This window comes from Jatropha curcas, chromosome 9, assembly GCF_041381405.1.
Source record: "Jatropha curcas cultivar XTBG-Jc1 chromosome 9, XTBG_Jcur_1.0, whole genome shotgun sequence".
Lineage (NCBI taxonomy): Eukaryota > Viridiplantae > Streptophyta > Magnoliopsida > Malpighiales > Euphorbiaceae > Jatropha > Jatropha curcas.
This window is the reverse complement of record NC_143159.1, coordinates 18,362,637-18,377,540: the sequence shown is the minus strand read 5'-3', so window position 1 is coordinate 18,377,540 and position 14,904 is coordinate 18,362,637. Positions and strand designations below refer to the sequence as shown.

At 36.0% G+C, this 14,904-nt stretch overlaps 1 protein-coding gene across 3 annotated transcripts; it reads right to left on the bottom strand.

The window, feature by feature from the left end:
- Nucleotides 1-212: 212 nt before the first annotated feature.
- Nucleotides 213-7,762, bottom strand: HISN6B (HISTIDINE BIOSYNTHESIS 6B). 3 transcript variants are annotated; one of them, XM_020678529.3, is made up of 10 exons: nucleotides 7,553-7,753; nucleotides 7,132-7,389; nucleotides 6,191-6,305; nucleotides 5,931-6,096; nucleotides 5,740-5,837; nucleotides 5,451-5,559; nucleotides 4,349-4,506; nucleotides 1,430-1,572; nucleotides 1,184-1,324; nucleotides 213-464 (listed from the first exon to the last, which is right to left on the bottom strand). In XM_020678529.3, exons 2-10 carry the CDS (start codon nucleotides 7,381-7,383, stop codon nucleotides 333-335), a joined length of 1,314 nt encoding a protein of 437 aa, XP_020534188.1. In that variant the 5' UTR covers nucleotides 7,384-7,389; nucleotides 7,553-7,753; the 3' UTR covers nucleotides 213-332. The 3 variants fall into 3 exon arrangements, with proteins under 3 accessions (XP_020534188.1, XP_012069876.1, XP_037497884.1); XM_012214486.4 differs by having other exon boundaries at nucleotides 5,931-6,085; nucleotides 6,222-6,305; nucleotides 7,553-7,749; XM_037641956.2 differs by lacking the exon at nucleotides 213-464 and having other exon boundaries at nucleotides 1,200-1,339; nucleotides 7,553-7,762.
- Nucleotides 7,763-14,904: the final 7,142 nt, after the last annotated feature.

Sequence of the window (14,904 nt, the reverse complement as noted above, 5' to 3'; positions counted from 1 at the left end):
CTGTCATTTCCACTTAATTAATAATCTTGAAAATGTTGATTTAAGTCGCTAAATTTTATTTTTAAAGTCAAATTCACATATTCTAATAATAAAACGTCAAAACAATTCCCTCTCAAATTATGTTTTCCAACATATTAAATAATATATTAAAAAAAGTAATTTAGTCTCAATCCCAAACAGATTATCAATCTAGCTCGCAGAGATTGCAACTATTAGCTCATAAGTGGGCTCTTAAATTGTAATAAACGATTAGTTTTACAATGTTATAAGCATTCTTGAGGGTTTTCAAGATCAAAGAATTTTGAAAAAGAGAGGGGAAAATGCTCACTGAATCAAGAAATACTCTTGAGGGACAGCATCAATGCATCTGTTTGTTCAGGTTTTCCGACAGATATCCGAATATAACCCTTCAGTTCTTTGTTATTGTAGTGTCGGACCATCACGCCCATATTCGCAAGATCATCCTGCAATAAATTAAATTTGTCACCACAAAATTTCTTTCCAAAGAAGAGTATATAAGTTAAAATTATATTTATGAATGTATTTAGGAGTTCATGCATTGATCAACGAAAGCAACACCTAAAACAATAAACCTCAGTCAACAGAGTAAATACAGCAACAAAATCTAATTTGAGGCTTAATTTGCATTCATGCTATTAACATATACAGGAGTGAGCATTTGGTTGGTTCAGTTCAAACCGAACCAAACCAATGCTCTCCCAAAGAAAGCAAAAAGACAAAAGAAAAGAAATCGAATTTTAATAGGATATAAATCAAACCGAACCCAAACAGTTTGGTTTTAACTATTTTAGGGGAGATTTAGGCTCCATAACCGAACCTAACCAAACTGATCATGTAACAAACTGAACTGAACCAAACCAGTTCAGATCGGGGTTTGTTTCATTTTACTAAGCTTTGCTCAGACCAAAGAGTTTATCAGATATAGAGGTGAAAAAAACCCTAAGAGCTACTATATTGACCATGATTACATACACACAGATATATATAAACAAATTAGCAGTAACTATTACCTGGTCAAATATATGGTTTTCAATTAAATGGTTTTATATCAATCAGCTAAGCTTCAGAAAAGAAAAAAGTTTCAAGACCACATGATCTTGTAATAAATGTAAGTTTCACCAGAATCATTCTACATCATTAGCATACGGAAAAACATATGCACCTTAAGCTTCTTAGCATCCCTCCCAGATTTAACCTCGCAAAGAATGAAATTCGAATAGCTTGGAAATGGATTAAGAAATGGCACTTCCTTCAGAAGCTTATACAGCCTCTCTCGCTCTTGTACCAAAGCATCTTTCACCTTCTGTAGAGGTCATCACTATATTAAAGTTAATGTTTTAAGGCATCATATAGCACAAGTATCATATAGCACCTGAGATTTAAAAAACAAAAAAAAAAAAAAACACACCTCAAGGTACGTAGGATTCTCCAACGCTGCACATGCAGAAACTTCAGCAGCAACTGAAACATTATAAGGTTGCTTAGCTCTCCAAAGGTACTCGATGATGCTCAAAGGAAATGCTCCATATCCAACCCGGAGTCCAGCTAAACCTGCAACATCATATTCTGATGGTTTTAGGACCTCATATTACAATAACAAACACAAATAAGGTTTTTTTGCTAATAAGTGATAGGATATGTAAACTTTAAACACAACTCTTCAATTTAACGTGTCTAGGCTGCTATACATTATTTGCAATTTACGCTCCCTATGGTAGTGATTTTGGAGTTCCTTTTCAAAAATGTGTTTGACTTTTCTTGTTCTAAAAACTCTTTAAATAAATGCTTTTGGAAAACTATGGTTTGGAACAACAACAACAACAAATAATCCTTAATCCCAAATTAATTAGGGTCGGCTATACAAATCGTTTGTTGCTATTCTACTCTATTCATAACTAAGTAGGCACTGATATTCAATACTATAGTTTGGAAAAAAATTTAAAAAATCTAGCATTCCCCTAGCCATGAGTTTTTTAAGCCTTAAATATTGCAAGCACAGGTTGCAAAAAGTAGCCCATCAACAATGCTAAATGGGCAAGTAAGGTGTTTACTTCCATAGAAACAATAACAAAGTTGCTTGCCAGATATTGAAGATCCCTGGATAACAGCTATAAACCAGTAGATCAATGGATGCCAATATATGGAATCTCTCAAAGATAGCATGATAAAAGACATTAGAGTAAAAGCAGAGGCAGACAATACGTACCATCGCAAAGACTAGTTATGCCAATTAAAACCATTTAATTTCATGATATTTTGTATGGGAAGAAAAGAAAGGGTGCAGTTTGTTATGACCTAGCCTAACTATCGATTGGGAAGGGAGAAAATAGAGGAAAGAGAAGGAAAGGGACAGAAATACTAATAGATAGAGAGTGAGAAAGTATATCAAGAGAGATGAGAGTGTCACGCTCGACTCTAACCACCAAAGGAATTGTCCGCTTTGGATCAAGCCAGTTCCATCTCATATTGGATTGGCAAGATCCGAACGGTTTTGTCCCGCAAGTGAAATGAAGAACACTCAGGAGGTCACCCATCCTACAATTTCCGTTAAGCGGGCACGCTTAATTCTGGAGTTCTTCCAACTCTTCAAGCCATTCCACCAAAAGACGCGTCTAATGATTAGTTTTCCCCTTTTCGATATATGATTCGATTCATTCCTGTGTCCCGCATTTCACTACCCATAGCTAGTCTGCCATCCTAAAAGCTAGCCAGGAGCTTTGCTCTACCCGCCGTCTTAGGATCGCTTTGCCCGGTCGGGATGTCACAAGTCCACCAGCTTCCGCATGGTTCGTCTTCGAACCATACATCTATTGGAGGGGGTCCGGCTCTGATACCCCAATTATTACGCCTGACTCCAACCACCAGAGAAATTGTCCGCTTTGGATCAAGCCAGTTCCATCCCATACTGGATTGGCAAGACCCGCACGGTTGTCTCGCACGTAAAATGGGAAACTTCCCAATGGGTCACCCATCCAAAGATTTCCGTTAAGCGAGTACGCTTAACCCTGGAGTTCTTCCAACTCTCCAAGCCATTCCACCAAAAAGCGCCTCTGATGATTAGTTTCCCCCTTTTGGATATATGATTTGATTCATTCTTGTGTCCCGCATTCCACTATCCATAGCTAGTCTGCCATCCTAAAAGCTAGCCAGGAGTTTTGCTCTACCTGCCCTCTTAGGATTGCTTTGCCGGGTCAGGATGTCACAAAGAAAATGGAAGAAAATATCTGAGAGAGTGTATTATTGCATTCTCTGTCAAACCAATCAGAGTCTAGTATTTACACCATGGCCTCATATTTATAATTGCAGATAGCCCAATATGCAATGCAAATACAATTCATCATATAACCCCAACTATCGATCCAATTATAGCATATAAGTCTGCACACAGTGACATCAGATGTGAATTGACAACGGAGCAAACAACATTCCTAGCAATATGAAATGTGAAGTAGAAAAGTAAAATTTGGTTTCTGACTTCGATAGCATTCCTGGTAAAGATACCAACATCAAGGATCCTAGAAGTACATTAGAAGCTATAGGAGTGTTGATTACAGAAATTTCAAGAAATCAGAGATTGTATCATGTTCATGGCACAATTTACAGGTAAAACTCTTTGAAGTCAAGCAATAATATACTGCAATGGCACAAGTTATAAAAAATCTCTGATTTCTTTGCAGCACTTATTATTGTTTGTTACTTTGTAAAAGATCAAGCCCACTATCATAAGTTTTTGAGTGAAGGGCATTAACATCTAGCATCATCAAGTTCTGTAGATAATTCCCGAGGCACACAAAAGTGAGTTTTTTATGATGCTCATACAAATGTACAAAAGTAATTTTTAAGGCACCGGACATTTTCTTACTGCTCGAAAACCTTATTCGCCAAGTAAGAGTGCATCTATAAAGGGATCTCATCCCAAAAGGTTAACCCATTGGGTATGGGTAGAAAATCCTACTTTATATGCCCATAACCACCCACATTCTCATCTGATGTCAGATTTGTGTTATGTTTGGCATGGAATAATGATAGTTATACCCAATTTAGCAGCAAACCACATTTTGTGCAATCCGATTTAACGTGATAAACTAATATGCAATTGTCAAGTGTCTGGTTATTTGATTTAAGAAGAAGTCCTTTCCATCCTGCTAGAATTGATGAAAACAAAATGTAAGACTGCTCTGTTGAACAAGCCAAACGAAAACAAAATTGCTAATTAAATTTTCTTAACAGTTGGAGATTGATTTGAAGATACTCAATTATATCAGCAGTTTGTTGCATAGACAAAAAGCGCAGTCGGAGTTACTGGAGCCAAGAACTGTAAACATACCAGCTCTCTTGCTAAATGTCCGTAGAACAATTAAATTGTCATGCTTCTTCACCCATTTCATCCGAGATTCCAATCCTGAGAACTCTATGTATGCCTCATCCAACACCACCAAGATCGGAAGATCTAGGATTTTTAGGAGATCTTCATCATTGATTATACTGTCACACAATAGATAACATGCAAAACAAAAATAATCAGAATGGTATCTTCCACGATTGTGCAGTCATACAGATCGACCATGAGTAACGAAAAGAATCAGACTGAACCAGTCCTATCAGATAATGAATATCCTTGTACACAGTTTTTCTTTTTCATTTTTCATTTTCCTGAAGAATCCTATTGAGTTGAGATCCTAACTTCACATAAAGCACAAGCAATTTAGTCAGCAATTGTTTCTTAAAATTTTATTTTACAGCACATAATTTATTGTGAGCTTTAACATTTCAGTAACCCAAATTAATCAATCTTCTGCATGGACACCAAAAATACCTTCAAATTTAACAAAGCCAGGTCAGAAGTAAGAGTTTCAACCCCCAGCATAATCCTAATATCAAAGCACAAACATCGTAATTAAAGGTGCAAAGCACACCAAGACACAAACGGCTGCTGGAGTCTAGGTGCTAGCCTCTGGGGGAAGGCACATGCCCGAGCAAGGTGAGGCTCAAAAATTAAAAATATCAGGAAAAAAAATCAGAAAAAAAAAACATGGATAAAAAACACGCAAATCAGGAAAAGAAATTGGTAACACAACAGGTTATATTTTAAGATATTGGAGTTAAAGAAAAAGGAAATATAATCAAAAACATGGAGAAAAACAGAAAGGTGCAACTTTGTTGCGCCAAGGTGGGCGCCTCTATCCAGAGGCAATCACCTCAATGAGGTCACCTTCTTCTGGACATTTGAAGTGCAAGCCTAGGCATGCCTGTAATACCTACGAGAAAAAATATTAATATACAAAATTTGGACAATAAAAGGGTAATCCTTCATAAAAACTTCATTTTTAATCAGATAGCCAATTGTTAACTACAAAGGGATGCACCAAGATCTCAATTAGCAGGTTAGAAAAAGTATACAACTATGAAGAAAAAGAAACAAAAATAACCTTCCATCAGGATTGTTTGGCGATGTTAAGAAAATGCATTTGGGGTTCTCTTGTCGAACAACATCAGAAATGAGCTCAACGTTCAAACTAAAGTCTGGCTTCCTCAAAACTGCAATAAAAATGAAAATTCTAAAATCCATATTCTGAGGTACTAAATATCAACTGACATTTGACAAGTCTAGAAATCCAGATTTCAGTAAAAGGGATCAGTTAAGCAGAAGAATTCTTAAAAAATGATCTCTAAAAAGGTAAGTTTTACTGTGCTAAAATGTCCTCTTTAGTTCTTTACCCTTTATAACTTCTGCACCATTAACTGCCGCATCAAATTGATACATTGTAAAGGTTGGAGGACAGTCTACAATTTTGTCACCAGGATCCAGTGTGCATCTGTCAAATGTATCAATGCAAACAATAAAAGGTGAGAAATTGTCAAATATTGAACTTAGCTAGATACTCTAGATATGGTCTCCCATATTTTACCGCATAATTAGATCAATGAGCTCATCCGCACCACATCCCACAAGAATGTAATCAGATTCAAGGCCAGAATCCTGGGCGAGAGCCTCACGTAATCCACGACTTTGAGGATCAGGATATATGTAAGGGAATTTCAAAGACCCCAAAGCTTCAAATACCTGCAAACAATCTGAAACCATAATAAGGGGAAAAGGGAATGATGTCTGCAGCTAAAACAGCCTTCATCCAGTAAAGAGAAAAATAAAAATTTTACACATTTTTACTACTAATTAAAGAATGTATTTTGTGAATTGCCTCAGGAGGTGGACCATATGGGTTTTCATTTGCATCTAATTTAATAATATCCTCAGGCTTCCTTCCAAGTTTAGCTGACAAAACCTGTAAAGTTAAATAATTGAAATGAGTGTCCATCACAACCATCTAACACAACCCAGCAAACTATAGCTTATCAATTTTATATGTTCTGTAAAAAAATCACTGTTTAGCAGAAGAACTCATCAAAGTTATCACAAGTTCAGCCACTTAAATACAAGGAAAAGCACAGATTATAAACCCACAAGGAATAAACTAAATCAATTATAAACTCAAGGATCATTCCAGAGTATTGAATTGGCATATAGCTAAGAGCTAACTACTAATTTCTATGTCACTTCTCCAAATCCATAGTAGATAACCAAAAACTTCACTGTCAAATCCAGTTAAATAAATCAGATACGGCAAGCAGATTCATCAGAACATAAGTTTTCAAATGAGCAAAGTAGCATCCAACCTAACTCCAAACTATGGATGGTGATTTCACAGATATCAGCACCAGCAAAAAGTTACAAATGATATATGCCTAATATATATATATATTTTTTTTTATACCAGTGCTTAAATAACAATTATTAACATTTTAAAAAAATGCAAATGCATTATGAAAATAAAATTGCCAAATGTATGATTTTTCTTTTTTCCATTGTTTGAACAGACAATATATTCACAAAAAGAAAATAACGGATAGCAGTATATAGAATATGGAGCCTACTACCCTTCACTTGAATTCAAGGATATCACACAAAGAAATATAACTTTGAAACAGAGTAAGGGAACCGCTAGAAATTTGACAATTCAACATCTATGACAAAGTCTTGAAAAGTATCTGCAAGAACCAATTGAATTGATGAAAACAAAAAAGAATATCAAATTTATTGATCAGAATTACCTCAAAAGGCAAAATGGGTTGATAAGGGGACAATTTCCTCAAATGGGAACGAATAAATGAGTCACCAGTCACCCTCTCTTCATCCTCATTGACATGTTCTACAGGTAGAGTGGAGGCCATAGAAATGACCCTTCTTTGATTATTAACTTGGAAAGAACAAATGGGTCTTTGGGGTACCAAAAATTGGTGAAGATTGCTATTGGATTTAATTAAGCAGTGAGAAGCAGTATTGTGGATATCAATCACACCCATTAATGTCTGCACATGAGATATTCCGAGAAGAATCAAACAAAGCCAACTTTCATTTCTAGGACTAACTTCGGTAAGAAAAACAAGAATAAAATTTAAACAACGGTCATAATATATGTTAATGATTGCATTAATACACAATTTGAGAGAGATTCTTGGTGGGCATATATACCTGAACGAGCAACAAGGTTCAATCTTTGAGATTTGTGATAATGGAGGAAGAGGGGAAAACCTGAATTAAACCCTAGAGATTTATCTGTGAAACAAATTTGTGGTTTTGTCTTCTGTTTCCTTTTTGGCCAAAGTCGGCAATTGTAATTTAAGAAAGATTTCTGTTTGTAGGGACTCACTTCACTTCAGTATCAGCTTGTTTTTTTATTAGTGTCTCGGGGCCAGGGAAGTCCGTGTCCAAAAGCCAATATTTTCTTAAGACCCAATATTATATATATATATATATATAAGTTTTAAAAAAATATGTTTTTTATTTATTTATATTTAATATTTTTAATAATAAATTTAAATTTAAATGTAATGATTCTTAATTTAATTTAAATATTTTTTTCAGAGAAATTAAATTTAAATCTTACTCGTTAATAATATGTGTCACTTTTTAATTTTAATACTAAAATATGAATTTTTTAGTTAAATATTAGATATAAATAATAGTCATTATAATAATAATGAATTCAAATATTATTCATTTAATATCATAATCAAATTATAACATCGATTATAATTAAGTTCAAATATTAATTTTTTAATATCAATTATAAAATACTAATCATTAAGATTTTTTGATTGATGTTTAATCAGATATGCATTAAATGATTTACCATAGCTTATATGAGTGGAATGGAATAAAAAAAAATTAAAAAATTAAAAGAAAATAATATAATGTATGTAGCTTATTAATAGATTCTTGAGTAAAATTTTTTATATTATGCTATTAAAATATATAAATAAAGATAGATGTATAATAAAAAATATAGTCATTATTTTTTAAAAATGAGAACGAGAATTAGTAGATACATGTATTGAAAATAGTAGAATATATAAATATAAGTAAGAAATAAAATAAAATGAGAATTAATTAGTTTGATTTATTTTATAATTCATATAAAAAAATAACTCCCAACATCATTAAAATCTATAAAGTAAGTAATTCATTTTAAATATGATAAACTCCACCATATTTAAATACAATTTAATTCAAAAAATGAATATTTATTAAATTTACTTTTAAATTATTTATTTTAAAATTAATATAAAATCATAGTCATGTTATCATTTAAATATATAAATTAAGTAATTTATTATATCATTAGAAGCTATATAAGTAACTTACTTAATATGTTATTGATTTTTTAACCTTACACTAATCAATTATCCTTAACATAATTTAATTCAATTCAATGAATAAATAATCATAAATTCAATTTATTTTCAAATAAACATAAGGACAAATAATTAAAGCACATGTTATTACTATGGAATTAAATAAATATAAAGTCAAACAATTATAAAAATTATACATATCACTTATTTAGAATCCTATATGGCAACACTAAAGAAAAATTCGCCTGCTTTATTTATATTGATTGATTAGTCCAGTGTATATTATAAGAGTAGAGATCTTTCCCTCTATATAATTAGAAGTATTACTAATGCACAACTATACAATCCATCCTTATTACCATAGACAAGATTAATAAGTATATTAGCACATCATAAATTATCAATGTCTCCGCGTGTAATCCTAAGTACATAACCCATGCATGGCAATTTATATAATTGAATGTATTGAACAAAATTATGGAGGCGTTATATCCGTCACCTGCAACATAAAAGATACGTGCTGACGCATTAAGTTCCTTAATTTCGGTAAAATTGAAACTCGGGATGCATTTCTGAAGGTTATCTACTTTATGTATGCCCAATTGATTACAATGCTTAAACTATCCAAATAAAAGCACGATTGACAAGAATCATCTATAATAGTATTTTCGTAATTGGAACTTTTAAATAAATGATACCAAAACCACATTTTTTTTTTTTTTGACTTTTGAATTATGGTTCATATTATTAAGAGAAGAAATGAGCAATACAAGTGGGAGTATTATCCCAAGTTTGAAAACAAGCCCCACTAGGAATTGATTTAGCCAACACATGAGCTATATCATTTGCTTGTCTTCTAATCCAAGCCAAGGTGACATTAGGCAATTGGACTAATAGTAGCTTACATTCAGCGATGACAACTCCAAACTCAGACTAGTCGTGGACAGAACTCCTCATAGCATGATAAACATGTAGGCAATCAGTCTCAACCTGAATGGTCAAATTAGGGTGGCTCGACAGCACCCAGGATAATACCTTTCCTAGCGCTTGAGCTTCTGCGACAGTTGGAGAAGAACAACCTTGCAATGAAGATGTTACTACTGATACAAATCCGCCATGGCAGTTTGAGATGACAGCACCAACAGCTCCATGGCCGACAGAGGGGAGAAGAGCGGCATCAAAGTTTATTTTAAAAGTGCCAGGAGGTGGTGGAAACCATTGACTACCTGCAGAAATACCTATGCTTGTATTTGAACCTGACAATTTCAGCTGGGCTTTCTTCCAAGATGCGAGCATACTTCTAGCTCGAGTAACCACATAATAAGGTCCTTCATCCACTTGGTTCCATTTTAGCTCATTACGGCTCAACCAAACAGTCCATAGACCCATAATAAAACTCTCAAAAAATTCACCCTCCCACACCTTGTGTAAATGTTCGAACATCTGTAAGAAATTTGGAAAATTGCCAATATTAAGTTGAACACCAAAAAACTGCTAACAAATTCTTGCTTTTGGACACTCAACCAAAGCATGTGCTAATGTTTCAGCAGCACCATAGTAATCGCATCCTATATCAAGCTCCATTCCCCTTCTTTCCAAAGTTGTTTTAACTGGCAGAATGTCTCGGCAACACCTCCAGAGAAAATGCCTCACTTTCGGCGGAATTTTCAGAGACCAAAGTGATTTCTAGAAACCTTACTGCAAATCATCTTCAATATTCACATATTGAGATGCTACTATTTTGTATCCAGATGTCACAGAATATACCCCTGAGTCTGTCCAATGCCATATAAGGGTGTCTTCCTGAATATTTGTAGCTAAAGGAATAGAAGTAATAAGTTCAGTAATTGAAGGATTGAAAAGACCATGTATCAGAGGCAAATTCCAAGCACGTTCCCCTTGTGTCAAAATAAGGTCTGAAACCCTTATATGAGCAAAACCAGGAAGAGTAGGCATGTTAACTCGAAATTGGTTATCCCTCAATAATAATGGCTCGGTCCAGACATTGACTAACTGACCATCTCCAATTCTCCACCGAAAACCTGAACAAATAGCATCCTTAGTTGCACAAATCCCTCTCCATACAAAACTTGGATTACGGCCAACGCCTGCACCAAGAAAATTTCCACTTAGAAAATATTTAGATTTGAAAGAACTATAAAGGAGAGAATTTGTATTATGTAAGAGCCTCCAACAGTGTTTTCCTAACATGGCTAGATTGAAGCTTTGCAAATGTCTGAAACCCAAACCTCCTCCTTCCCTCGCTACACACAGCCTCTCCCAACGCAACCATCTCATCTTTCCTCCCCACCAATAAGAATTCATTAATCTCTGTAAATCCTATAAGATGGACACTGGTATAAGGAAAGCACTCATACAGAATGAAGGAGTAGCTTGTGCTATAGACTTTATTAGCACCTCTTTACCCGCTTTCGACAGAAGTTTCTGGTTCCAACCACTGACCAACTTCCTCACTCGATCCTTCAAGAAAGAAAAAATATGCCTCCTTTCCCGACCAATTAACGAGGTAAGCTTAGATATCTTCCATGGTTCAAAGGAGCAAGCACACCAAAAACCCCTTTAACGGCATCCTTATCCAATCCGGAAGTGTTAGAGCTGAAGAAAATACCGGATTTTTGCCAATTAACCGCTTGACCCGAAGCTGCTTCATAAGTAACTAGAATATTTTTAATCTTTAGAGCTTGAGTCCGTGATGCCTTAAAAAAAACAAACTATCATCCGCAAACAACAAGTGAGATAATCGAGGCGCAGCTCTCGAGACTCTATAGACTCTATAGCTTTCAATTTTAGACTTACTAAACAGCTTTGACAGTCCTTCGGCACAGAGAATAAATACGTAGGGAGATAATGGACAACCTTGTCTCAACCCCCGTTCCGGAATAATTGGGCCAACCTCATCCCCATTCACTCCAACCGAGTATTTAACAAAGGAAACACACAACATGATCAAGTCAACCCAACACTGGCTAAAACCCAAGCCCTGCATAACAGCATGTAGATAGCACTAGTTAACTCTGTCATAGGCTTCAGAAATGTCAACTTTCAGTGTGGAAGCTCCTTATCGGCTAATCATTCTTGTTTTCATAGAGTGGATTAACTCAAAAGCAACTAACACATTATCCGAAATCAATTGACCTGGGACAAAAGCCGACTGAGATAATGAGATAAGATTAGATAGGATGGTCTTCAGCCTGTTTGCCAAAATCTTAGCAAACACTTTGTAAACTAGTTACAAAGTGAAATAGGTCGAAAGTCCTTCACTGCCTCTGGGTCTTCTACTTTTGGAATCAGCAAAATTAAGGTATCATTCAGATTATCCAGAAAAACACCTGCATTAAACCAGTCTCGAAAACCTTGAACAACATCATGGCCCACAATATCCCAAAACCTCTGGTAGAATCTAGGATTTAATCCATCTATCCCTGGGCTTTTATCCGCATGCATCTGTTTCACTGCCAATTTAACCTCATCCACTGAAATCTCTTTAAGAAGCATAAGGTTATCATTATCCGAAACCAAAGGAGAGAATAAACCCACAACAGGGCTTAGGTTAGCATCCCTGTGAACCCCTACCCCAAATACAGGCATATGATGCATGTAACTAAGGGCAGAAATGCACGTGAATGTATGAGTCGCCACCTTGTTTAATTATTTTAGGGTAAACTAGGAAAAAACCCTAAGTGACTCCAATTTTTAATTAACCTAATTGCTAGATTAATTATCCCAATGTTTAAGGCATGGTCTACTAACCCGAGGTGGATCCCGAGACTATGTCATGCTGATGAACTAACCAAATGAATGCTTTGCAAGGTGAATGATATAATTGGACCAATGAAAATGTTTATGTGATTTCGACTTGCCGCTCGGGGTTAAATCCCAAACGTGCCTACATACTTCTGTTTGAATGGAAGATCAAAGTCAACGTAGTTCGATAGGCCTTTTTAAAAGGGCTTTGAATGGGTATGCTTAATGCATGAGTGTGTGTATGCTTTGTGCATTTTGTTTAGGCATTTTGCCAAAGAATTGATTGATTTGTTGTTTTAGGCATTTGTTACCAAAAAGTGTTGATTTAAGGCTTTTAGCCAAAAAAAAGATTGATTTAGGCAATTGTTGCCAAAAATTGATATGATTTAGACATTGTCGCCAAAATTGATTATTTAAAGGCTTTTAGCCAAAAGAGTTGATTTAGGCAATTAGTTTGCCAAAAGTGTTTGATTGGGCGATTGTCGCCAAAATTGGTTGGTTTTAAGGCTTTTAGCCAAAAGGTTGATTAATTAGAAGCTTTTTGCCAAAACTTTGATTTAAGCGATTTGTCGCTAAAAATGATTAATCTTACTTTATAGGCAATTTGTTTGCCAAAAGAGATCAATTGAATTGCAATGTAGGCAATTTATTGCCAAGAAAACGTGTTTAATTAAGGCTGTTTAGCCACAATTATTGATTAATTGGACTTAAGCCGAACTGTTCGAAATAAAGGCGATCATACCATAGTCATTGATTAACTAGGCTTTAGCCAATATTGTCGGATTTGGGCTTTAATACCATGATTATTAATTAACCGGGCATTTAGCCTAAAATCATTTAATTGAGGCAGTTTATTTGCCTAATGATGACATGAATGCATTTATGCAGTTGTAGAATTAGGAGTAGAAAAGAAGCATGCATGGAGTGCTAAAATTAAATAGGCAGAGTTTCGTTTATGTACCTGATTTAATCGACGGCCGCTTCTTAGCTTCAGCTTGAAAATTCCAAGTTAAGCTCCTCGTTTGGGGAATATTGATTAATTTTATTTAATTTAAGTGACCAAGTATCACAACAATAAAATAATAAAGCCTATGCTAAATGCAGAAAAGCAGTAAAGAATCGCAAGGAGCGTAAGGGAGAAGGAGCGTCCGTCAACACAGACTGAGTGAGTCAAAACGGAGTGCCGGGGACAATATTTATAGGCAAAATTCGGGCTGGGGGGCGGCGGCCGCTGCCGCCTAAACCGGCGGCTGCTGTCGTCGTGCTCGGCGGCGGGAGTGTCCGGCGGCAGCGGCCTCCGTACCCGGCGGATGCCGCCGCCGAGGCAGGCGGCAAGCGGGTGCGCTAGCTTTTCGTTCCGAAGGCTTTTTCGGGAGTTCTGGACCTCCAAAAAATATTCTGGGACCAGTTCTGCGATCCTCGTAATTTTCCGGACGTTTCAAGTACCATATTGACATACTTCCAGTGAACTTTCCGAATGGCCTCCGGTCCGATCGGACTATTTGCAGTCTTGAAAAATTGGCTCTTTGAGCCTCAAAATTTGGGTATTCACAGTCCCCCGCCTTAAAAAGCCGATCAGACTGAGCTTAGGTCAGACCGTGCTTTGGAGATCATTACAGATCCGACTGGAGCCAACAAAGCCGATCAGACTGAGCTTTGGATGTGACTAGATGATCAAGACAACTACTTCATTCAACCCAAAATCCTTCGAGCCAATCAGACCAAGCTTCGGAGGTGTCTTCAAAGCCAATCAGATCGAGCTTTGGAGATCATTACAGATCCGACTGGAGCCAACAAAGCTAATCAAACTGAGCTTTGGACGTGACCAGATGATCAAGACAACTACTTCATTCAACCCAAGATTGAAGGCGCGTTAGTGAGCCACTTTAACATTAATTGTTTACACGATTAATGATAAAGTGGGGGGGAGGCAAACTGTTGACGCGTGTCTTTATGCCCCCGCCTGATCCGATGAGGATGCGAGGATACAAAATGAAAGGTTAATGCTATCTAGAAGTCTTTTAATCCAAGGATTTAAATTAAACCGATTTTAAGTTTCTGGTTGCATCAGAGTTGCGTCACGCAGCTAGCATGTGCGTGACGGGACTGTCAGTTGCGTCACACAGCTCGGATTTGTATGACGTCACCAAAAATGACGACATAACAGTTTTTTTTATTATGTCTGAGTGACACGTGACACGTGGCTGTGGTCTAGAAAGGAAGCTGCGTCACGCATCTAACAGATCCGTCACGTAGCCGTAAGCTGCCTGACGCAGCTATCCTCTGCTGCCCTACTTCTATAAATTCATCTTTTTCTCTCATTTGAGGAAGTTTTTTGCGGCGTTTGAAAAACACACTTTCGGCTACATTTTTCTCCAGAGACTCTTCTGAGTTCATTTTGAAGAAAAATTGCCGTTAGATATC